The 26,726-nt window shown below is 34.3% G+C and overlaps 1 protein-coding gene across 3 annotated transcripts in view; it reads right to left on the reverse strand.

The window, feature by feature from the left end:
• The window catches only part of LOC132701874 (protein held out wings), an 87,093-nt gene extending 60,968 nt beyond the window's left edge, over positions 1-26,125 (reverse strand). Inside the window, exon 1 of one of the 3 annotated variants that reach the window (XM_060670127.1) lies at positions 25,767-26,125. In XM_060670127.1, coding sequence (XP_060526110.1) covers positions 25,767-25,905 — 139 coding nt within the window. In that variant the 5' untranslated portion in view covers positions 25,906-26,125. The remainder of the gene's footprint in view (positions 1-25,766) is intronic. The other 2 variants (XM_060670125.1, XM_060670128.1) reach the window with 2 other exon arrangements.
• Positions 26,126-26,726: the final 601 nt, after the last annotated feature.

The following is a 26,726-nucleotide window of genomic DNA, read 5'->3' on the forward strand; positions in this document are numbered from 1 at the left end:
ACGAACTTTATAAACTAATTTTGAAAATGTATAAGAATTTATAAATTTTATATTTTTAATATATACATATATATAAATATTTATATATTTATACACGTTCCTACTTTAAAAAAAAAAATTATATATAATTCTTATCTAATATTTTGTTAATTATGAAGCAAAAATTTGCCACAATCTAAAAATTATTAATTTTGGATTATGATTTTTATAAATAATAATCTTTTTTCATAAAAGTAGCAATCAAAACCTGTACATCTACGCCATTGGCGTTAGTCTAATATATGCAATTGAATTAATACTTTTAGAAGGTTGGTATATAAAAAAGAGAGACAGAAAGTCACTATGGGTCGATAAATAAAATAAAAGTGACCACGAGGCATAACTTACAGCTGACAGCGGTGTTGCCAATAGTTATAAAAGTAATAAATATAAAAAGTTGTACGTCAGAACTAAAAAATAAACTGAAAATATATGAAATTATTTTTGATGCGGTTACTCAAATAAAATTTATTTACAAATAAAAAAGCCAGGTAGAAAAATGTCGAGATAAAGGATTGTTTTTATGTTTTGGAATTCTAAGCAACTCAGTTAAACGTAAATGTCGTTTATGGATTTCAGTACAAAATATCAGTTTTTTGCAAAGATACTTGTTTCAGCTTTGGTTAGTTGGCCAAAAAGGCCTCTCATTTACTAGTTAAACTTGTCAAGGCGATTCTCAAAATTTCCAGCACTCTACCGTGCCTTTTGGCATATGAACCGAAAAATGTCTCATTGGCACACATTAATAACAAAACAATTGACAAAATAGTCCTGGGAAAAAAAGTGCCGAAAGGTTAGACGCTAAATGCAACAAAAATAAGGGTTTGCATTTAGTGACTTGTTTTTTGTTTTTATTAATTTCATTGCAAAATTTTACAAATGACAGCTAACCAAAACTATCTTACTATAAAGTTTCTTTCTCTTTTTTTGGGGGGTTTCTTATTCTCTCTATCAGCCTGATTCTTCGTGTTTACTGGTGCCGTAAGTTAGAAGGTAATCCGCAAAACTGCTTCGAAACAACCGCAATCTGCCTAAAAAAAAAAAGGAGATACCGCCCTGTACGCGAACTCATTATGCCAAGCAGGAAAGGCGTGGCAAAACAAAAACATATGTTTCCTTTTCGAATGGCACCGAGGATTTGCGAAGACGATCGTAGACGAGATTAAAAGACGTTCTAAACGGCGAATTATTACACTGCATATTTTTATTTTGTAGGAGATAATTTGGTCGTAAAAGTCGGGAGAGCTTTTAGAATGGTCGGACCACGTAACATGACGATACAATTAGCGGGAAATGTCAACGTTTTAATAGATTTTTGATCACGCGTCCGCCGACATGAAAAAAAAATTAACAGTCGAACGGGCGCATTTGAATCCGTAATTATTATTACACTTCGTTGAGTTAAAGAGTTTCTTCGCCGCGCTTTTGAGGTCAGCGTATTAGAAAAGGTGTTAACGGCAGAACCTAAATATAAATTTACACACGCACACAGCTTTATCGCTGGGCGTTTCGTCATCGCTAAAAAACAATGAATTATTAATGACCCAGCGATGATAACTTTCGAGTCTTACTAATGGCCGTCGTTTGATTCTTACCGACAAATAATTAGAAACAAAGAGAATAACATAATTTCGAAAATATATTAAATTGATTTGATCCTCAGCTTATTTTTTTCTCTCTTTCTCAGGCCAACATGAACGAAACACTTTTCATCTTCATTGCTTCCCTTTATAGTCGAATGAGCTGGAATTAAAAAAAAAAACGTCACAACCAGGAAAAGACACATCTTGCTTCTCGAGAAGTTACAAGAAATATTCCTTGCCTTGCAATGATAATAACACAAGTCTACAAAATTAAATTTTTAGACAGATGTTTTTATTTTGAAAACTGATTTTATATAATATTGGTAGGCTGATTTCAAAAATTATATTTGTATCACGTAAGGTCTCTTTTTGCAGATATTAAAGGAAAAAAACGATATTTCTAAAATAATTTATTTAGTGAAAAAAAAACTTTACTCAGATTTTTTGAGTGAAATGTTCGTCTTTTTGCCAGAACCCGGACATTCGCCTGTATTTTTAAGGGTATATTCCGTTTTAACGTCCAGCACTAGTCCGCCATCATCGTTATGCCCCATCTGCCTTGGTATCGTAGTTCCATTTCCTTGATGTCCTGGTGAAACCTCTCTCCCTGTTCTTCGGTAACTGCTCCAAGATTTTCAGGAAAATGGTTCAAGTGTGAAAACAGGAAATGCACTATCAAACTCATATTACACCCTAGACGATCAAACTGTTGTGACATATTTTGAACAATACTCTCGTACTTTTCGTAGTTAGAGTTCCTGAGAAACTTTTCAATTACTTCTTTAAATGAAACCCAGGTGTTTTTCTGGACATTGGTCATTGTGTTATGCAAAATCCTTGTCTCTGTATAATGTTCTTATCTGGGGCACAACAAAACTGATTGATCGAGTCAAGTTTGATATGAAGAGGACGCAGTAAAACTTTTTTTGAGGCCAACTAAGCTATCTCTTAATAGATTTTTGTTATCAGGTTATAACGCTTGTTCTAGAGGACCATTCTATTTCATCCTATATAACAAAAGTTATTTGAATTGTTCACACATGTCTTATTTCATTATAAAGCATGGACATTTTGTAGAACCCCCTTATTGGCTTAGGAGCATGCACAGCACTATAAGGTCACCACAAAGCACACACTGACATTCTTGCTACTCTATTTCCTTCAAAAGAAGTCCTAAATTTTCATACGTTTCTTTTAAATGTACAGAAGGTGCAACGGGAACCGAGGCCAGTTTGTTACTATCATTTTTCTTTTATATACGGCACATTTCTCTAATTTTGAAACTAAGTCAGGAATATTATTGTAATACCTACACTAGCGGTCCTTCCTGTGTGTCCTAAAGCTTGATGTGACGCCAGGTGTCAAGAAATCTCGACACTAACAATTCGGGCGCATTCTCTGGAAGATGCAAATCTCTAATTAAATCATTTAATTCAAAAAATAAAACATTTCGTGCTCTCTGAAATTTAGTGTGAAATCTGAGTCATCTGGGTCGGAATTACATTCCCATTCCTCTGATTCTGACAATATGACGTTTTCTAGTTCTTTTAGAGCGGTAGGTATCGATACATTTGGTCCATGAGGAACTGGTCGCACAGCAGAGAGAGGATTGGGATAAACAGTTTCTCTATTTTTTTTGTTTTATCATTCAATATTAAACGAACAAAAATAACAATCATCAGTGCCATTTCTAGACTCTCGCCATATCATAGGAACACCAAAGTTAAACATTTCTTCCTACCTATTTGCCAGTTTCTTAATGCTTCAACGCAAACGGAACAAATAGTATGGGGAGCCCAGGACTTGTCTTGGTCACCAATTTTTACACCAAAATAAGAGTGGTATACATATTTCACAAATGAAGTTATAGTTTGCATTTGCTTTAATACGACATAACTACCACAGAAATAACAAAAGTTATTTGGATTGTTCACACAATGTATTATTTCTATATTTATACGTTCTATAAATACGCCACAACTAAGACAACAGCCGAGAACACAGTAACACGACGACCAACACAACCAAACTGCGCATAAGCAGGACACAACGCTGTATTGACGCTTCTGCGCGAAATATTATCCAATGTTGCCAAATCACATTTAATTTAATAAAAATCAATTCATTTAAAAATCAAGCCTAACATGGAACAAACATTTTCATGTCATTAATAAAATTAAATCTGTAAGATATAAACGACGTGATACAGCAAAAACATTATGTTTTTTGGAAAAGGGGCCCCAAAAATATACAACCAAGTAAGCAACAAAAATATCCACTAACTCTCTAGCATCAAACTTATATAGCAGGATAATTTAATCACTGCTGATTGACTATTTTTGATCAAAAAGGCAAATATTGCTTCTTAGGTACAAATTAAGTTAAACCTTCCGATTATTATTTATTAGGTTATTTCTAACCAAGTCCTATCATTAAAAATTTATATATCTTGTTTTCATTTTTTTATACATATGAAGTTGATGTATGTATGAAATACTTAAACATGATTTGCAAAAATCAATATTGCTATTCCTTATAGGCCGCACACCAGCTTTAATTTTCAACACCCTCTCATCTTTTTTAATAAAGACTATCGAAAAAAAATTGCACCGTTCTGAATCAGACACACTACACGTAATAATATACCATATTAAATAATATTAATTAACTAATTAATAAATAATTAATAATATTAAAAAATACCAAAGGAGGACAAAATAAAAAAAAATATATAAAATGTAACTGTTGAGATTTATGAAGTCACAAAAATTGTATTATTTGCGAATGGTATGTATCTTTTATACATTTTGCTATTTAAGGGTTGCTGTTACTTTTATGCCTTTTTTGATTTATTGGTACTTCTGAATACTGCGTCGTTCCGTTGATCTGCATTTATTTTACCGTATTATATTTTCCACTAATTTTATGTTAATAAACTGCACTAAGATTTTTTTAACCTATCTTGAATCCTTTTCTTCTAAACAGTAAAAACTTCAACAGTAACGAATGTTGGAAAAACACGATGACTCCGTAAACAAAATTAAATTTTTCATTTGAATGAAAAAAACAACCGCTCCTTCAAAGAGAAAACACCACGGCGCCCATGATCCTACATACGCGAGTAATTTTTTTTTGTGCCGTTTTCGTAATTAACCACGGCCAATATTTTCAATTGCTTATTGAAAATGAAATACTTATGCGCGCGAAAGAAAAAAGAGAGACCATTCAGCGGATATTTACCAGATCTAATTGGAAGATATCGTGGATCGGAATAGCAAGGTGCGGCCTATGAATTTATTTTAACCAGTTTAAACGCAAATGAAAAGTGTTCCCGTACTAATAACACATATACTGTGTGACATAGAAACTGCAACACTCGGTTAATATAAATAAATTTATTTTATTATCGCTTTGCGCGAAGTTGTTGAGACAGGTATGAATAACAATTTATCATATTTTCCAACATATTTAGTGTTCAACTTCGAATAAGGGTAGCGCTAACTTATCGCAGTAAGTTTCTATTAACTCTAAACGCAGCACTAATGTGGTTTGGCATTTTTTCTGATGTGAGCTACTTCCAACTATTATGGCACCAACCCATATCTAAAACCAGTCTCGTGTTTCATGTAAAACTAAAGTTACCTCCATTTTTATACATTTTCCACGAATCTTAGTGAGTCTATTAACAAAATTTAACTCGCCACTAAAAAGGATTCTGATTCTTGACCTGATGCCAGATGTAGCTTTGCCCATGTTTAATGGCTATAGTAACCGAGGACAGTATGACCGCAGCAGCCGTAGCTTCCCTCCACTCTTTCCTCCAGACTTGGTTCTCTGGTTCTTCTTAAAGCCACCGAGTTTCCGAAACGACATACCAGCTTCTTATAATGGGTGTTTTTTATTCGATGTATAGAATTTTAAGTTGGCATTACTGTGCAAGATGGCGACCGATTTAACAGCTGTCAAGTGATTTATTCTCAGTTTGGTTTGGCAATTCATCATGAATAGATAAGTAAGGCGTAGATTCGTCAAATGGGCCCAAAACGAGATTTCCGTTGTTCCCGATTTTCATAAGCGAATTTTGTTTAGCGATGAAGCGCACTTCTGGTTGAATGGCTACGTCAACAAACAAAACTGTCGCATTTGGAGCGAAACTAATCCTCAAGTGTATGTCGAAACACCGTTACATCCAGAAAAACTGACTGTTTGGTACGCTTTATGGGCTGGTGGAATCATTGGTCCGTACTTCTTCAAAAACGATGATGGCCAGAACGTTACAGTCAATGGTGATCGGTATACAGCTATGATTACTAACTCTTTCATTCCTGAATTGAATAACCATGATATCCAGGAGATATGGTTTCAACAAGACGGCGCAACATGTCACACAGCTCGTGCCACAATCGATTTATTGAAAGACGCGTTTGGTGACCGCCTAATTTTACGTTTTGGACCTGTGAATTGGCCTCCAAGATCTTGTGATTTAACACCACTAGACTACTTTCTGTGGGGCTATGTAAAGTTATTGGTCAATGCGGATAAGCCACAAACTCTTGACCATTTGGAAGACAACATTCGCCGTGTTATTGCCGATATACGGCCACAATTGTTGGAAAAAGTCATCGAAAATTGGACGTCCAGATTAGACTACATCCGCGCCAGCCGTGGCGGTCATATGCCAGAAATCATATTTAAAATGTAATGCCACAAGATTATCTTTCGGATAAATAAAATTCATGTCAATCGAATAATCCATCGTTGTTTTATTGCAACTTAAAGTTCTACACATCGAAAAAAAACACCCCTTAGTAGTACTTAACGTTGCGGAATTGACAGGCCAATTTTTTTGGGTCAATTGACCGAAATAACTTTAAAAATACAATGAAATTTATATTTATTCATATTGGGCGTTACGTCGCCGTCGCGTCTTTTTGGAAACTCAATAGAGTGGATTTATTTTATTGGGATTCCCCGAATTGCAAAGTATTGTATTCATCTATTCCTTGAAGAGGGTTATAGGTGAATTGGACATCACAAACGCATAATAATTTCTTATTAAAGACATATTATTATTAAAGAATGATAGATAACACACTACAATAGGAAGTTGTTATTTAAAACATTGTTTTCAATACCCCAAAGGCAATTAAACTAAATAGCTCGGAACATACATACAAAATTACAACAGAACTTGTTATTATTTGTGAAATTAAAGAAGTGCGGTTATTTATAAACAAACTGGCAGAGAATTTGCCAAGGTGTCGACACATATACCGCGGCGGCGACAAAAGAAGCTTGTTTCCCAATCCGCCATTATCGCCACATTTTTCGCTAAAAGGGGCTAACAACTCGCTCGGCCGTGGGAAAAATAAGAATTAAAGGTGAGTCATTCGGGTGTACACACACACATACACGCAGAAACGTTCAGACTCGCATTGTCTCTCGATATTAGCATGCTTCTCACATGTATGCGATCTGACCATATTACACCATAACAGAAAAGACCGGAATATTCAAATAGTCAAAAATCCTGTAACGTCGAACATATAGCCTAAGGATTGCGTCCTGACAAACGGGTATGCGATCGAAAATTGTAGGTCTACAACTTCAACAGAAATAAATTTCAAACTGTTTTTTTGTAACTCTTAACGATTGTAATCTTGTAATTGTATCCCTAAAGTAACTCCGAAAGGTCCAAATTAGACTATAACAGGACAAGTTTCTTCCATTAGTTATCCCAGACCTCACTTTAGCTCATATTTTTGGCTTTGGAGGAGATCGTGATGGATGAGGACTCCAACAATGAAAGTCGTAAGTATTATTTGGATTTACGTATTCTTGTGTATTGTAGCATTCCATTCCTTGTAAATTTATGCTAAAAATAACGTAAAAAAATATTTACAGAACATATTGTCGTATGCTTTCTGCAAACGACAGGCTTGCTTCTACCGTCAAAGTGAAGAAAGGTCATTGAGTACACTCACACACCTATATCCGATGAATTTAGATCATGAGAGGAACTAAAAAATAGGCTTTCTGGAAAAATTCGGCTTGAAATATTTTTTATGTTTTTTGATGACGAAGTGATCGATTTCATTTTAAATCTTACATTGCTTTGCGACTTTTAAAAATTGATAAAACAATTATTCAAAGAAATCTTGCACTTGCCATAGATGAAGTGCGTTATGATAATCAAGGTCACCTCATGAGTGTTTATGCTAATAAGGCCCGAAGGAGATGTAGAATTTGCCACAGCCACACAATTTACGTCTATAATAAGTGTAATGTGCATTTACATACTTCATGCTTTGCAAAATATCACCAAAAATGAAACCGGGTGTTACCAGTGGTGCGCTCACGCACCATAAAATATTATGCGTTTTTATGTATCAAATCAGGTGCTATTTGGAAAACAATTTAGTTGTTTTCTGTCGAATTTGAACTTTCTTTTGAATATTTATGTATAAATAAATTATACGTTACATCTTATGTGCCTCAAAACGTTATTTAATGCATTTTCCCAGTGGTTCGTTTACCCACCAGTATTTTTTGGTATGTTTCGAGTTTTTTTTTTGACACATGTATTCTTAAGTGCAACAAAATAAATAATTTCAGAGCAAAAAAGTACTTTTCTTATGCTTGGAATAATATGGGTTAAGGTTATTAACAAATGGTGTTTCAGGCACTCTATTACAGGTTTGGATGATAGGTCCTTGTTTTTTTAGATATTTCCTGTTCGTAAATTACAGTTATATACCATCTTTATTTAGTTTTTGTTAGTTTACTTTGTATTTTATATATAAATTCTGCATGCTCCAAGCTTTTATACAAGCTGTAATGCAAAACAAATGTGGGTTGCAGCAAAGCAAAAAAGTTGTAAATCTGCACGTTCTGACTATATTACAATAACTCCCCGAACGCCTATGCGTAGAATAACGAACATAAAAAAGTGCAACAATAATTAATGCATAAATTAACGATCAGCTACGATGGCTATTTAGCGAGCGGCATCTGAAAACAATACCGCGTTTCGCATTTCAGAAACAATCGTTTTATTTGTTATCGTGTCAATCAGTTTCTATTGCAATACATTCTATCTTATCTTAAACCAATACAAACAACCACTTCAAGATCAAAGGCGGCTTCCAGCCGGGTTCCCTTCTGATTCGCTCCGCAATCAATTACTTTATGTGTCGTCGGATACTGTTTATTTATAATTTTCGAGTAATTATTTAACTTCCGCATTTTGAAGTGCCATTAAACGACCCAGCTTCTTCCGAATTATACGAGGTGCCCAGTTTTCGCAATTTTTGGAGAATACCCTCCGTATGATATAGCAAAATTGCAGGCCTCGATTCAACATTATTTTCTGCATAAAAACGATTAATTTTCAGATTTTTCCAACTGGACATTCTGTACAATACCGAAAAAATTTTTTGAACGCATAAATATGACTTTTTGGAAACCCTATCCTCCCGGTTTCATCACGTGCTGTCCAATTTAAAAAAAAATATTATGACGTACCTGGCGGTACCAGCCTGGGGACAAATTTGACAACATTTTTAATTCCCCACCGTGGACCCCATTATGAATAAGACGGAATTTAGAATGACGGACAACACATCAATCGTGCAAGTTACCAAACGTTAATATTTTGGACAGCTGACTCATTAATCGCCATATCGATCGTGGTTTGTTTTCTCAAGCATCGGGTTTCGACATTTAAACAAACAGAAAGCTTATGTCAGGAGCCCGAAATACGACGAGCAGCGAGAACCGTTCTTGTCCGTTTGAGACTGGGCCGTGTCCTTAGATTATTTATTGTACGTTTGGAAACACGCAAAAAAACTACCAGGATTCGCACTTTCGCAAGAAAACTTGTAAATTATTGATGACCATAATATCCCAAAATTCCCAGAATCGCAAAGTTTTTTTCCAAAAACAAAATTGACAAATTTAAATGAAAATATCAGATATTTTAATTGTAAATTTTCCAAAATAAATATAGTGAATACATTATAAAAGGCATTTTTTTATTAATACTATACGAGTTTGGCGTTCGGTACCCACCGCAGGAATGCAAAAACCGTCTAGTTTTGCAAACAAATTTTAAATAAAAAAAAGACTAGTACTGGGGATTGTTGTCTTTTTCTTTCATATAAATGCGGTGTTCTCGTTATCTCATTGCCTCTATATTTAACTAAATATTCGTAGTGAAATTATCTACAAGCGATTATTTACCAAACAATATTTTCTTTAAATATTTGCATAAAATGGGAGGATTACTTCAAAAAGGACTTGAAATACACACGTAATATTTTCAAAACGCCAACATTTATAATCAGTGTTGGGCAAGCTTTGACTTTTATTACAAAAATAAAAAAATCATTGATTTAAAAAAAATCTAGAATTTATGATTTTTTCATTTTAATTGTTTTTCTGTTAATTTCATAAGAAAATGGATTTTCAGCTTTTTTTGTAGCAATTACAAAATATTTTAAAGCCACTACAAAGAATATAGTACAATACTTATGTGTAACTATTCGGCAGAACGCGCTTTTTGGAAGAAAATTTCTGTCGCAACCTATTTTTTTCCCGATCTATCGCCGAGTACATCTTGGTGATGTGTCAAAGGAGTGGGACTGGTGCAAAATAAAGTATTAGGTGAAAAATGGCTGGTATAAAAAAAAATTGCATATGACCTCTAGCGCGGTCTGGGGACACAACGGGCCCCCTTTAATACCAATACCAATGGCAGTTTTACATTAAAACAGATCCAAATAAATCTGAGTGTAGAGCAATTTGCAAAATCTACAAGAAAGAAATTCAGGGGATAGTTTACAGTTTTCAGGTAGGTACATAAAATTTTGTTTTATTATTACTTATTTCATTTTAACTTTCAATTTCGTAAAAGATGAAGTACGGTATTCACAAAAACTTTTTCAAAAGGATTAAGGCATTTATAATTTAAAAAATGTCTTCTTTTTGCCTTTTTTAGATATTTATTTTTACTTTTTTAAGATACGCAAAAAAAGTATTTCATATTCATCATCGTATAATTTCTTTATCTTAGGAAAGAATGTACACGATTTTCAGCGTATTTTTAAAAAAAGTTAACCGTAGATATTTAATGAAATCCAATAAACCCTTTACTAATTTTTTAAAGGAAAATTGAGGGCGTATTTGGTTTATCATTTACTAACAATGGTCAGCCTACTTTGAGTAGTTTCATAATGCGAACATCAACAACTGAAAAAGAAAAGATTAACAAACAAGTAGCACAGGCAATTTTTGCTACTAATTCAAGCTTTCGATGCATTGAAAACTCTGAAGCAAAAAAAGCTATTCACTTATTAAGACCTGGTCATACGTTGCCATCAAGAAAAATTTTATCGACAAGCATTTTAGGGGACATCTTCTCAGTCAGGACAATGTGGGTGGTCAAACGTCCACAATGAGCCAGTTATAATGTGGTGCAACAATAACAACAAATACGTCGGGAAAACCTAATACTTCACAATATTTGACTGAAGTAGTTTGTGACCTAATTTCTTCATGTAAATCACAATCTGACTGCGAGGTCATATTGTAATAATGAAAACTTTGGGGGAAAAGACTGGCTCAAAAGTTATAACTTATGGCTGCTCTGCACATATCTTTAATTTACTGTGAAAAGATTTACAAATACCAGACGTCAAAGAACATGTAGTATAAATTTGTAAAGTATTTTCGCGATAACCATCTAGCTAAAGCGAAATTCAGTCAAGCAGGAGGCAGCACTGATGTGCTGTGATGTGCGATGGAATAGCATTGCTGATTGTTTAAAGGTATACGTCACTCAGTACCAAATTGATTCTACCATTTGTCAAAAAGTGTCAAATATTGGGCTTAAATATGCAGCACAAAATATTTAAACATTGTAAGACCAATATTAGTTGCTCTTTCTATTTTGCAGAGAAAAAACGCTACTATCTCAGATGCTGTATTCTGTATTATTCTGTATTAGGATGAAATAATGAAAAACGTAAACGGAAAACAGTGGTGGACGTCCCAGAAGGATGAGTCAGAAATTGCGAAACAGCTACCAATAATAAAACAGTTCCTGTGTGCTTCCTCAGTGTCAGTAGAACGAACTTTTAGCACTTTTGATTTTGTACACTCAGATATAAGGAACAGGATAGAGATAGTAAAAATGGGAAAAGTAGTATTTTTGTTCGAACTATACAACGAAATTACAGAAGCAAAAAGTGTATATTATTATGTTATTCGTCTTATTTTTTTAAAGAGTTGTGTTTTACTTTTTATTTGTGATATTTTTACTCGGTGCTTTTTGTGTTGGTCTCCATAAAAACTGATTTTAAAAAACAACAGTTTGGTTTAAATCATGATTTTAAGTTCAAAAAAATGAAGTGAAGTGAAGTGAAAATCATGATTTTAATCGTGATTTAAATCAATTCATTAAAATCAGCCCAACCCTGTTTACAACACAGCAATTTAAAATATTATCTCCGGATCAAATAAAAAAGAATTACAAACAGTTATTATTACATGACACTCGGTGACCTTCCACAATTTTGACAAACTTAAATACAGTCGAACTTCGATAACTCGAATTTTTGATAAGTCGAACCAAATTGGTTGGCAATAGCGTCAAAAGTAGGAAATGCGTGTTAGTTTGTCTTGATTACTCGAATATCTTGATAACTCGAACGAAACATTTGGTGCCAACTTCGATAAGTCGAATTTTCTCGGGGAACCCCCTAATTACGACCGATCTTAACCTGTCTTTTTAACGTATCTATGCACCACTTGTATGACTTACTAGTTAATACTAAGTGAAAAATACTGTCTCTATTCATTTTACACATTATATTAAAGACATTTTTGGATTTTTGCATTTGTTGATATGTCATCAAAACGTACTTTGAAAGCTTTGTCTGTTGATCAAAAATTCAAGGTTATAAAAGAAGTGGAAAGTGGCTCAAACAATAGAGATGTAGCTGTGAAGCATTCACCGCAATGGAACGTTTCGAAGAAAACAAAAAAAATAACATTACACTAATGGGATTGTGTTGACGACGTAACTACGACGTTAAGCCTGAAACAATTTCCAATTGTTATAAAAAAGCCGGTTTTGGTCAGTATTCTGAATGGGAAGAAGAAGATGAGATTCCCTTGATTTTCCTAAGTGAACGGCTAGAAAGAAAAGAGTGAAGACGAAATCCAAATAGAAATAAAGTTTAAAGCTTGGACCAACATTAGAGGTATAGCAGAAGGTAGCACCAACAACGATTTTATACATGTGGATGATGATATTGTTACTTCAGAGTTTCCTACGGATGAAGATATTATCGAGTCCTGCAGATCCGAACCGGTACAGTTAAACATCGAAGATGACTGCGAAAGTGACACGATGGAGGAGGAATTGGAAGATGATTCCCAGCAACCACCGTCAAATGAATTGGTTGAAAATTCGTCGATTGTCTTGCGTTCCTATTTGAAAACCAGTAAATACACAACCGATTCCCTGTATGATTGTTTAAATAAAATTGAAGCTTTTGTTGAAAACCAAAATAAGAAATCCGGTCGTCAGTCACAAATAATTGACTTTTTTCCAGTGAAACAGTAAACTTTAATATGTACATATCTATGTATATGTGCATACATACTATGTTTATATATACTGGGTACATATACAATACATTTTTATGTACATATATTATGTGAATACATACATACATATGTACTACTATTTCATAATTTTCGTTTCATCAATCAAATCAAATATTAGGTCATTTATGTGTAACGTATAACCCATTTTTAAAAATGAATGAATAAATGTTCATTCACAAAAAAGTACATGCATTTGTAGTTTTTATTGATAACTCGAAGTCTTGATAACTGGAAATTTTCATGTGTCAAATCGCAGTTCGACTTATGGAAGTGCGACTGTAATTAGCTTTATCATCTTTTAACCAAGTGGATGAACTAGCATCTTTTTAAACATTGATTTTCATCTTCGTTTTGGTCAATACTTCCAAATTAGCATTTCGTGAGAATCATTGTATATTGTTCGGGCAAATAAAACATTTATTATTGTTATATATTTGTTCATTAAAATCTAAGCGAATTTCTGTGTCCGCTATGCATTAGATAAAATGTTTTTAACAGTAGGAGACATACGTGCCATAAAAATAATAAATAAACTATTTCTATAAATCACAATGTAGTGCTCAAATTAAAAGACAGCAAAAGCATTACAAAAAAAAATCATTTTAATTTATTACAACACAAAGAAAGGTAAAACGAAAATAAATAACCCAAAGAATATCAAAGTTCTCTTCAAACAAAGCTATTGGTTGCATTACCAGAACCATCCCAGCTCAATAGGTGGAGAGTTCGCTATCTAAACTAGATCCGAGTGACTTTTAAATTTGGCAAGTTAAACGGCGTAAATCGATCTGATGGCCGGAGATTTTATTGGTATATTTTGTTTTCGATATATTAAGTGTCAGTAGGCCTTTGACTCTATTTACCTGCCCGATTAACAGAGATATTCGAACGGGGCATGATTTATTGCGTTTTTATTGCCGCATGCGCGGGATTTCGATGTTTAGGATGCGACCGCTAAATGTTTACGACATTAACGATAATTTCTGATTTTTTCTTCTTCGACCGGCGGCAGCGATTTTAAACATGATCCAATCCGCGGACACGTCAACGTGTAATAATTATCCTTCAAGCCCGCAGCCGCCGCCACATAACGCTGGGTTTGTTTAAATAATCATGTTTCTCGTAGAATTCGAATTTGCATATTATTTACACTGCTTGCTCGGTCATACGTTTAACTGTACCTACTGCCCCGGCCACAAAAATGTGTAAGCAAAAAACGGAGATATTTTTCAAACTCGTTATCGCCGGATCTTGAAGCAGGAATAGAGAAATTTGAAAACTCGTCTGCTCGACGTCCAACTCTTAGTGCTGCGAAAATTCTTTTGAAAAAGGACTGTATGCGGGCGCATTTGATTTATTACAGTAGTTAAATTAAGATTGCTTACGAATTGCGGCTTGTGGAAAACGCCTATACAAAGAGCCTTTTAGATAAGTCGACTTAACTTTAAAGTCACGTCAAGTTTTGTATCAGAAATAGTGATTAACGATTTTTGGAACATTTCCAGATCGATTAAACCATGCTTTGGTAATCCCAATCTATAAAACAGTTGATCAAAACGACATACAAAATTATCGCCCAACAAGTCTGCTCCCATCGTTCGCGAAAATTTTCGAAAAAGCGATGTCATCGAAATATAAACTTTATGGCCGAAAACGAGAAGCAAATCACCATCTAAAATTGGTACACCAGATATCACACAACGACAGGATTTCACAAAGATTTAATGGATTTTCAGATATTTTTTTATGAATATGATGATTTTTGATGATTTTTATGATATGATTTTAAAACCTCGTTTTAAAAAATGCCATAAGAAATAGAAAAATCAAGTGAAAAATAAATCCATACATTTTTAAAACAGACATAAAAATTTTAGTGAAAAATATCTTTTTTTCTTTTTCTTCAAATTTAGAAAACTTATTTACTTTATAGAAGTTCTAGTTATTATGTTTACTACAACAGTGATATTGTTTAGTTTTAGTTTATTGTTATAGAACAGAATAGGGATATTTAATGGGAAACTAGAAAAAAAGATTTTTATTATTTAAGCCCTGCGATCATACAACAGTTAAATTATCGAGAGACATGTAGGAGAAAATTTAGATTTTTTTTTAACCTTACAAGAGTGTAAACTGTTTTTTCTTTCAAGAACAGAAAGCTTTTTGGATATAGCGAGTCTCAGGGATTTTAAAGTACACAAACCATACACCATAAACATATCCCAGACAAAAACTGACTATGACTAAAAAGGGTGCATGTTATCATTGCGTAAAGTTTTTCAATAGTTCACCGGACAACATAAAAACAATTAGTGATTTAAACGAGTTAAAGAGAACAAACTTTAATTTACTAGTGGAAATAGAATCATATTAGTGTAGAAGAATCCTATATATTCGTTTTAAACATTTAGGATGACCAACGTAAATGAATGATACTATTGTACTTCGAAATAAATTTAATTTATAATTGGCGATATAGGGTTTTGAATGTTTCGCGCGGTCTTTGTGCTAGATGAAATTACTGTAAATATTGTCTAAACAAAATTATACAATTTCGTACGGTGGTTTCGTATTTGCTACTGCACTTATTATCGCAAAAGGCACTGTTCAAAGATTTTCTGTTTTTTGTCCACAACACCCCTACGAGAAAATACCTCAATAAAGTTCGAAAATTATTTCTCACGCACCCTATGCAACATGCGAAAACGTTGAATCGTTTTGGCTTACCATAGGGGCGATATCGTCATATCACAATAATTGAAACATAGTCGTTTATTTATTTATTATTCCAGTCCAAGAGAAAGTATTTACGAATAACTGACACCTTGTATAATATCGACAAAACGCCTTTCGTGAATGCTACAGCGCGGAATTGTCCGATCCCGCCCGATTTTTGTTAGTATCTACCCCATGCCAAATCTCAAATCGTTATTAGCTAAACATTGCGGACACTTCAATGTTTGCTAGCTGGGCACTAAAATCGAGACAATTAACAAAACATCAGGGTTGCCACACTGAGACAAAAGCGATCGGATCGCCGATCGAATATTCTTGCGACATTGTGTTTTTGTGATTCCGATTCAAATTCCGAGTATAAAATGCTCGTAAAACTTTGTATAATTGACGCGTCGCAATCTCGAGCTAATGGATCGGACCCATCGCCTATGCAAATCGAGCTAATCGGAGAAAATGTATAGCGAGAAAACATGCCGAGAATGTCAAGGAGAAAATTTCGATTGAACTTTTCATTAAGCCATTTAATACCTCCCGAGAGATATAAATTTATTGATGGTGCAAGTCGCGGGGCAATAATTTAATTCGTGAGGGGGGTGGGGCGCGAGTGCGGATCGTAAGGGTTCCGGCCCGTATAATTTGAAAAATTAAGAGTGCGTCGCAATATGGTCGATTGATTTGAGGGTATGGTATGTCTCAAAGTAAATATTAAATATTATATTACGTTAGGTAATTTTTACTACTAATTCGAGCTTTTGGTGCATTGAAAACTCTGAACAAAAGAAAACTATTCACAATGTGTGAATATGTCTATTGCCGGGTGGACGAACACCCACAATGAGCCAGTTATGTGTGCAAGAATAACAACTGAAGATGTACGAGTCCTTCTCATACCTCATAATATTTGTTTGAAGTAGTCTACGACCTAATTTCATCATGGAAATCACAATATGACTGCGAGGAAAAATCTTTTGACAGATAACGCAGCAAATATGATCCTCATTAGAAAAACTTTGGAGGAAAAGACGGACTCAAAAGTTATAACATATTTAAAATTTACTGTCCAAAAACTTCCAAATACCAGAAGTCAAAGAACATGTAGTCCAAATTGTTAAGTATTTTAGCGATAACCATCTAACTAAAGCGAAATTCAGTCAAGCAGGAGGCAACACTTTAGTTTGATGTGCGATGGAATAGCATTGCTGATTCTTTAAAGATGTGTGTCATTCAGTGGGATATCAAACAAAAACCAAATCGATTCGACCATTGAGGTGTCAAATATTAGGCTTCAAAACATGCAGCACAATAATATTCAAGCATTTTAAAACCAATATCAGTTTCTTCTAATATTTTGCATAGAAAAAACGCTACTATTTAAGATGCTATGGTGTAGTGGAACATTTCCAATATATATTCCAGAATGTGGTAGAATTACCTTTATCAAAAATAAAAAAAAAATCAGAATCGATATAAGCGCGGCTTATATGTTGAATCCTCAAGAGCATAAATATGAGTTAACACCACAAGAAAATAATCTGATAGAAACAATTAATTAAATATAATAATAAAATATGTAAATGGAATACAGTGGTGGGCATCACAAAAGGATGAGAAATAAATTGAGAAACAGTTACCAACTGTGCAACTGCTTCCCCAACGCAGTAAAACGAACTTTCATCAATTTTGGTTTTATACACTCAAGATATAATGAACAGGATGGGCATAGAAAAAGGGGAAAATTAGTATTTTTGCTTAAACTATACAATGAAAATGCAAAAGCATAAAGTGTACATTATTATGTTATTCGTCTTATTTTTTTAAAGAGTTGGGTTTTACTTTTTATTTGTGATAACATTTTTACGTTTAACTTTTTGTATTGATCTCAATAGAAAAAAGTTTTAAAAATAGGAGTTTGATTTAAACCATGATTTTAAATTACAATTAAATTATAATTGCTTCTTGTATGCAAATCGTCAATTTTTCCAGCTCTCAATTGGTATATTATTAATTACATTTTCTATTAAATTTATTATTAGAGTGGACATAAAGTAGAGGTAACATTTTCTGCTCTCACATTTGATATTATTTGATATTAAAAAAAAAAGTTGAAACCGGTTGAATAAATAAATTCCCTCTTCTGATCCGGCCTGAATTATAGGGATGCGTTTTACATTATTCGAAGATCTTTTTGAATCTGACCTGAAAACTATCATAACCGTCGTTTCTGCGAGTTTTTGAAAAAAATAGATCCAGAAATATTAATCGTGATAATTAATCAGTTTTAGTCCAAAAATAATTATTGAATATAACAACAATATTATTTTCAGAGTCACTTTCACTCAGTTTGTTTTAGTTTGTCGTTAAAAATTAGCAAATTAAATACCGTCAAAGTCGCGTATACACGAATAAATTTTAGATTCAACTCAATACAATCCCAATTTTTTCCTAATGGAATTTGTATTCAAAGAGAACTCGATACCGAAGAAAAATGGGTTTCATGACATTCAAATAGATTTGAATCACATATATACGTAGTAGCGTAGTAGGTACGTATGGTGTGTATCCATCCTAGTTTCATCTGGGTAAATTATACATCTGCTGTTGGCATGTATACTTTTTAATTTCCTGAAGGTAATTAAATCACCAAGTGCGCAACGTAATGCGATTCCATTACCACTTGCTTTCTGTCTATTTTGCGACATTTAAATAACATTTTTATATTCATTTCATCTTCTTCTAGGTTACTTTCAATTTATCCACCGTAGGAACAATCTCGGTTTGATAAAGGAAATATATTTTCCTTCTTATCATATCCTGCTCATTAATGTCCAGACGATGAAATCAGGGATGTAAATAGACAGTTTTTTTTATTCATATTCCTATTCATGCACATTTTTCACAATTTGTTTTGCATCTTAGGAAAAAATGACTAAAAATTAGCGATATAATTGTAAAAAGCTTTTTCGAAACGCGTCCCCTGTCTATGAATTATTGGTTGTTGGGTCTCAAAGTCGTTATTACTTTTTAGGGGACGTGTACTTTGAAACATACCATAACTATTCTCTGCCGAGGCAACTGTGTCAAAACACTCAAATAAACAATTGCTTTAAGCCGTTCTATTTCCGACAATCTATAAACACACAGTTTTCGAAATCTTGTGTGTGCGCGCGCGCACTGCAGCGAATTCCGATGACAATTGTTTGCATGGGCAACATCTCGACACGATTCCGACAACTATTTCGCTTGTATAACTAACTAGTCGTGCACCTGCTGAGCGGCCCGCCCGATGATTTTTTTCCGCCTGGAAAATATCGCAAACTGCACATAGTTTTCCCGCCAGGTCTGGTTGCAGCGTGCGTCGCCATTTTTTATTTGCATAGGCGAACCGCGTTTTATTTATTACCGTTTGCGATTTTCATTGTTTTGGTCACGTTTCTGTCGTTAAAACAATTCGACACCGAGAAATCCGCTAAATAATACTTCGGCGGTTTTCTAGGACAAATCTCTATGGGTGCGCTAATGCCAGTGCGTGAAGGCTAATTTTTACTGATAAGTGACAATATTAAATATTTGACAACTGGTAGGGAGATCAAAACTCTCAGTAATAGCTGCTTGGTGCGCTGCACACATATTGCAAAACGGTAATAAATAACGAAATTTTATTCCGAATGATTTGATAAATCCGGGAAAAACAGACATCAAGACAACCAAAAGTGTAAATGCTTACACAAATAAACAAAACGGTAATTTTACTTTTTTTTTTTACTCACAGCATTTTTTATCTGAATTTCAAAAAGTATTTCAACAAACAATTAGTGCACATTTACAAAACATACGTTTTAATAATGTAAAAATACAAAATACAATCATACCACACCAATCACACTAACGAATGGTGTCACTTGATGCAGCTGTCGGCCACTTTTCTATTGTCCTTTAATATATGCCCACTCCGAATTTTCTTGAAAAAGTTAATCAGGTAAGCAATATAAAGAAAGTGTTTTTGTATGTTAAAATGTATGTTTCTATTATGTTATTATACATGTTGAATAGTTTCAAATCTACTCTTTTGATTGTTCATGTAGTTTATAGACCTGTAGCAGATGTTTTTTTTTATAATCAAACCTTTTTGATAGCGGTTACGTTACAGCAAAAAAAAGTTTGCACTAATCAACCCATTAACAGTAAATAAGTTTACGAATATGATTAGATTCAACCATGCTGCGGCATTTCAATGTGTTAAATAGAGAATACATATCGACAGCAATAAGTAAGAATTTCGATTTTAATTGTAAACTGCTGTTGTTGCCATTGAGTTTTCTTTTCAGCACAGGAAGAAAACATAGTAATATTTATTGAGAAATGTTTCATACAAAAAAGGTATTCTATAAATTATGTAAAAGTACTCCATAAAACTACCAAGTATATTAAAATGCGTTAAGCCTTATTGCAGTTATCGACATTACAAAAATGTTCGAACACTTTCAGCCATCTGTTCAGAGATAGACCAAAGAGCAGTAAACAATCACATTTGAATTTGTGTCAACTTCCTTATATTAGTAAACACAAATACAATAACCGATGACGAAAAAAGCTACAGATAAAAAATAAAGCTAACTAACTATTAAAAGCGAAAATTGTTCTCTAAGAACAGAAGAAACTTAAGAAAAGGTTCAACAAAACGCTATCGCTCGGGTTTCAAAAACTCATATAGATCCGATTAAACAAGACGAAATAATATAATAAGCAGCCCCCAATGTTACGTCTTAAAACCGCAACTTTGTGTCCGTAATTCTATGCAATTGGGCTTTAATTGCACTTCGCTTGGGACCAATGGGGTCAAATCCGCCCTAGATGCGGATCAGCAGCCCGCTTTTCCGTCTCGTCGTGTGCGCTTTTTAAAAGGTCAGTTGGTCACCCGTCTCACCAATACCGGTTGAGATGCCATCAAAGCACGAGACGATTCTCTCCGTATTTTAAACCGCGCAGAGGAAAAACAACAGATCCAAGAAGAGCCGGACCCGCGAGTCTCAGCCCTAGAGATATAAATTCAAGAACACGGACAGGTTCAACGCAGAATAACGGATGATAACGCTTTGTAAACAAAGAAAAATTTACAAATAAACGTACATTTATAGAAGATATATACGTCCATGCATACTATTATTTTTTATTCAAGAGAAAAAAATAATAATTTTAATCACTTAATTTTTTAAATTTAAAATCGTGATTTAAATCTAACTCTTTTTTTATTGAGACAAGACAAAAAGCAGAGTAAAAATATAATCACAAATAAAAATAAAACAACTATTTAAAAAATAACACAATTTTTTTTGTATAGTTCGAACAAAAATACAAATGTTCCCCCTTTTTCTATGCCCATCCCGTTCCTTACATCTGAGTCTACAAACCCAAAAGTGCTAAAAGTTCGTTCTACTGACACTGAGGAAGCAGTTGCACACAGGAACTGTTTTGGTTAGTTTTGGTATTCCATTTATGTTTTTTATTATTTCATCAGAAAACAACTGCGGGCATTCAACTTTATTCCAAATGGGAAAAGTCCAGTGTTTCCATATAAATTATTAATTGTTTCTAAAGTCAGATTCTTTTCTTCGGGTGTTAATTCATATTTTCACTTTAGAGCATTCAACACATAGGCTGTAAAATGATGGCGTGAGTGCCTGCTTACATCTATCCTGAAATTGTTGAACTTTTGATAAAGGTAATTCTAAAACATTCTCGGAAATAAATTGTGAATATTTCCACTGCTCTACAGCATCCGAGAGTAGCGTTATTTCTCTGCAAAATATCAAGAGCAACTGATATTGGTTTAATAATATTCTTGTGCTGCATGTTTAAGCCCAGTATTTGACAAATTTTGATAAATGGTTCAATCAATTTGGTTTTTGTTTCCTTCCCAGATTTTTGATAATATATTCCACTATTCCATCGTTCATCAGTTGAAAGGACTAAAGCGTTGCCTCCTGCTTGACTGAATTCTCTAGCGGTTATCGCGAAAATACGTAACAATTTGGACTACATGTTCTTTGACGTCTGGTATTTCTAAGTCTTCTGAACAGTAATTTCAAAATATGTGCATATGTTATAACTTTTGAGTCCGTCTTTTCCTCCAAAATTTTTATCATAAAGGCCATATTTGCTTGGTTATGTGTCACAAAATACTTTACCTCGCAGTCATATTGTGATTTACATAAATCAATTAGGTCATAAACTAATTCAGCCAAATATTGTGAAATATTACGTTTTCCCGAAGTATTTGTTGTTATTGTTGCACATTACAACTGGCTCATTGTGGACGTTTGACCAACCCACATTGTCCTGACTGAGAAGATGTCCCCTAAAATGTTTGTCGATAAAATTTTTTTTGATGGCGATGTATGACCAGGTCTTAATAAGTGATTAGCTTTTTTTACTTCAGAGTTTTCAATGCATCGAAGGCTTGAATTAGTAGCAAAAATTGCCTGTGACGTATGAGGTTTTCCCCAAGTGCCAATATTATCGTAAAGCAGCGCTTCACTTGTTATTGTTGCACATAAAACTGAATATCCTGTACATTCTTCCCTAAGATAAAGAAATTATACAATATTATGCATCGTAAAAAATAAAAATTAGTAAGTATTTAAAAATTATAAACATTAACATAAATAAAATATGCATGAATTCGAATTTGGGCAAGAAAAGATAAAAAAAGACCCGAGTTGGAATGTTAAATAAAAATCAAATAAGTAATAATAAAACACAATATTATTTACCTATCTGGATTCGATTCTTGCTGTTTATTATCACGAATATCATGGTGTGCCTTTGAACTATCCCCCGAATTTCTTTCTTGTAGATTTTACAAATCCTTCTACACCCAGATTTATTTGGATCTATTTTAACGTAAAACTGCCATATGCTATTTTCTTTTATCCCAGCCATTTTTCACCTTATTCTCTATTTTCCACTAGTCTCACTCCTTTGACATACTACCAACTAAATACGAAAATACTTAGTTATAGCGGCTTTAAAATATTTTGTAATTGCTACAAAAGAAAAAACGGAAAATATATATTCTTATGAAATTTAAAAAAAAAACAATTAATATCAAAAGTCTTTTTTTTAAATCAATTATTTTTAATTTTTTCAAAATTTGCCCAACACTATAATACGTATAATAAATACCGGCCGGCTGAGACGAAAATCCTGCCAAATTAATTCGTTCCCTTGCATCAAATAGAAAACAAACGGGATAGTCACCGCGAAGGGCGAAAATACGGTTCAATGAAAATAAAAACAACGAATTGAAACTTCCCTGACTTTTTAAGAGTTTAAGACCATGTTGTGGCTTTTCCAGGCAAACTCCTAAATCACTAGGCTTTTTGGTAGGCGGAAGGAACCCCGTGAATAGTGGCGACATACCGGTTTCACTTCTATATACTTCGACTAGGCAAATAAAGATCTATTGGCGGACGCAGAGCGATTATCATTTAATCTTATCACCGGCGAAGTTACTTCGGTACACTGATTGGCGAATCACATCTAAAACAACAAAGATAACCAGTCGATAATCGAAAAACGCTACTGGTGTCACCCGCATATCTACGAATGTGCTGGGGAGATTAATCTACACGAGGAAAGCTCGCCGTTAGAGCAGCAGGTTGGCTCGCTCACCACACGCGCCTGATCATTATTATACCCAGAGTTACTATATAAACAATTCTTTAATGAAATTGAACAGGAAGAGAGGAGTGTTCCAAAATTTAAATATCCATGAATCGATGGCGTCCTTGGCAGCATTATTTTGACAGAAAACTTCAAAATTGAAAAAAAGCCGCATAAGAAACGACAAAGTAACAAAAATGAATAATATATTAATAAAATGGTGCAATTTTTGCCATTTGCCTTCTCGTTTTGAACGAAACTCTAGATCAATGTTGCTATTCTGACGCTAGAGAATGAATTTCGCTTGCGTATGCAGATTGTTTTAGCTATATTTTTTTCAATGCCCAACGTTATTACCAAATGGCAAACGATCGGAAACTTTTGCTGTAGAAAAAACGAAAAACCATGACGGGCACACAACGAAAAACCTACTGGGGGGTTTATTTCAACCCCAATGGACGGGGAAACAAAGCCAATATCCGTATAAAAAATAAATTTGCGAAAAGACATCCCAATGAAACCTAACCAAACTATTGAAAATTATTAAAAAGCATTTCAATCAAGTAATCAAAATGCTACTATAATAGGATAAATCGTAAATATGTACTACTATAAAATAATAATAGTAAACATATAAACATTTTTTCCATAACTGATCTCAAACAAAAGAAATTTGAACCTAATTATACAGAGTGGCCCAATTGCCACGGGCCACTATGGCTACCTTGGTAACTATAAGAACTACAAAGTTGTTCAAATTAAAAAATTCCAAATTGAAGAACGTCAGAAATACAAAAAAAAATATTACTTTTTGTAAAAATTGTACTTTTTGAGATTTCGAAAACCCTCGGTCCAAAATATTTTTTTTCTTAATGTGAAACCAGTTTTTTAATATACCCCAAAAAATGCACATTTTATCTCATTTGACGAACCTGGTAGTTCTTATAGTTACCGAGATAGCAACAGTGGCATGGCAATTGGGACACGATATATAATGCAGTGGTAAATTGGTAAAATTTCTAAAATAAAAAAATGGCTGTGAACTTGAAAAAATATATATACCTACTTAAAAATGAGAAAAAATTATAAAAACATTTGAAAAAGATTTTTTCTTCCATATAGTACAAAAATTTTCCATATACTCTGTATATACATATCTTATAAATACCTTTAGGATGAGTTATTAAAAACTCAAAGGAGTGATCTAACAATTTCTTATTTTCAATATAATTTTGCGCAAAATTTTTTGATCTTTTCTATCTCCAAATGTAAATGTTCAATATTAGCAAGCCCTTTTTCGGGATTGAGATTATTGGTAAAGCGAATCCTGTCGAATATCAAATTTTGTAAATACAAAGACTGTTGATATATTCTTACCTAATTTGTTCACTTTATTATTATATTTCTGATAAAAAAGACCACTTATTTGTGTAAAAATTTCAAAAAACCAGTAATCAGTTTTAGGCAATCATATAACAAAAATATTTCCTAAAGTTAACAGATTTTTTTTATATCTGCTTTTCATTGGCATTTCATTTAAATAGTAGTAAAATTTGCAATTAGACACACTTGTAGCCAAAAAATAATATAATAAATAATTCTAAAAATATAAAGAAAATTTTTTGGTCTATGTATCTGATATTGGAATAAGCCGTTCTGCGCGCCGCCTTCGTTTCTGGCCGAGTACGCCGCTGGTGTCCCGATCTCGCGTGCGGCATAAACAGACCAGTTCGGCGAACACTGCGAGTCCGCGGGGGCCCCTGTCGCATTCTTGTGCCTGTTTCGGGTCGCGCCGAAGGGATGGCGTCGATACCTGCTCGGCCACATGCAACAAGTGACGTCACCGCAGGCTATATCGTCAGGGGTTCGCGCGTGTCGCGTTCAAATCAAAGGTTCGCGAAAAGCGTTGGAGGAGACGATTCCCGTGAAGAGCAAAACGCCCCTAGCGTCGCGACATCCGCGGGTAAACAAAGCGGCGAGAAAACGCACTTATCGCGTGTGCCGCAGCGGCGTACGTCACGTGTTCCCCGTTCCTCGCCCTCCACCGTCAGCTTCCCGGTAAGACGCACTTACCTTCGTCCAGAAGCCTTTCGACGTGAATAAACACGTTGGGAAAGGCGGCCAGTTGTTTCCTGTCTTTCAGCAATTGCGCCAGGTAGTCCGCTATGCTCTGCGTCGACGCAGCGGCAGCGGCCGCGTTTTGGTCGCACATTTTTTCGTCTTTGCTCACAAGCTCAAATCAAAACCTCAAAAATTTCATAAACATTAACGCCGCGCCGCGTTCGCACACAACTCAACTCGTTACGCTCGTGTACGCGACTGACCGGCCGAGCAACGCGAGAGGAATGAAGTGTGGCGATCCGGGAGGCCGGAGCGCGCGTGCGCGCGCGTCAAGAGCAACGTGCGCGGTACGGCCGGGTTGGCCTTTTATGGGGCGACCGACGTCACGCACTCAAAGTCGATCTTTATGCTGTTTCTGGATGGAATTTCATAGGGTCGCCGCCACCGATGAGCGCGAGGCGCCGACTGATATGAGGAAGGCTTAAGTCGGATTGATAACGTGTCGATAATCTGCCGATTGATACAAGACAAACAGAGGGTACAGCGCGATTCGGCTACCGACCTGGTCGAATAAGCATTGCAGGATGTCGCACTTCTGCAACTGCCTAGAAATCGAAGTTGAAAGCAGATGCACCTTCGTTTATCTTGGAAAAATCTGTAAAAACCGTACACCGTGTACACCGTAATTATTCTTTTACAAAATTCCACCTAATTCCGCTAGAATTCTTCCGAACTATAATACGATGGATAATTGTGATATTTTAATGTCGAGTCATCTAATTATATTTTTAAGTCATTCCGACTGAGAATGACTTAACTTCATACATCCATTACCACCTTGGAAAATCATATTTATGTAGATGTTAAAAAGTAATCTTTGGTTCAGCCAAGGTTACTTTAAATAAATGTCATACTTAAAATTGTTATTCTCTTCAAGTCCCTAAAAAGTACGCAGTACTAGGTATTCAATCG

This window comes from Cylas formicarius, unplaced genomic scaffold, assembly GCF_029955315.1.
Source record: "Cylas formicarius isolate icCylForm1 unplaced genomic scaffold, icCylForm1.1 PGA_scaffold_5__7_contigs__length_24384050, whole genome shotgun sequence".
NCBI classification, from domain to species: Eukaryota; Metazoa; Arthropoda; class Insecta; order Coleoptera; family Brentidae; genus Cylas; species Cylas formicarius.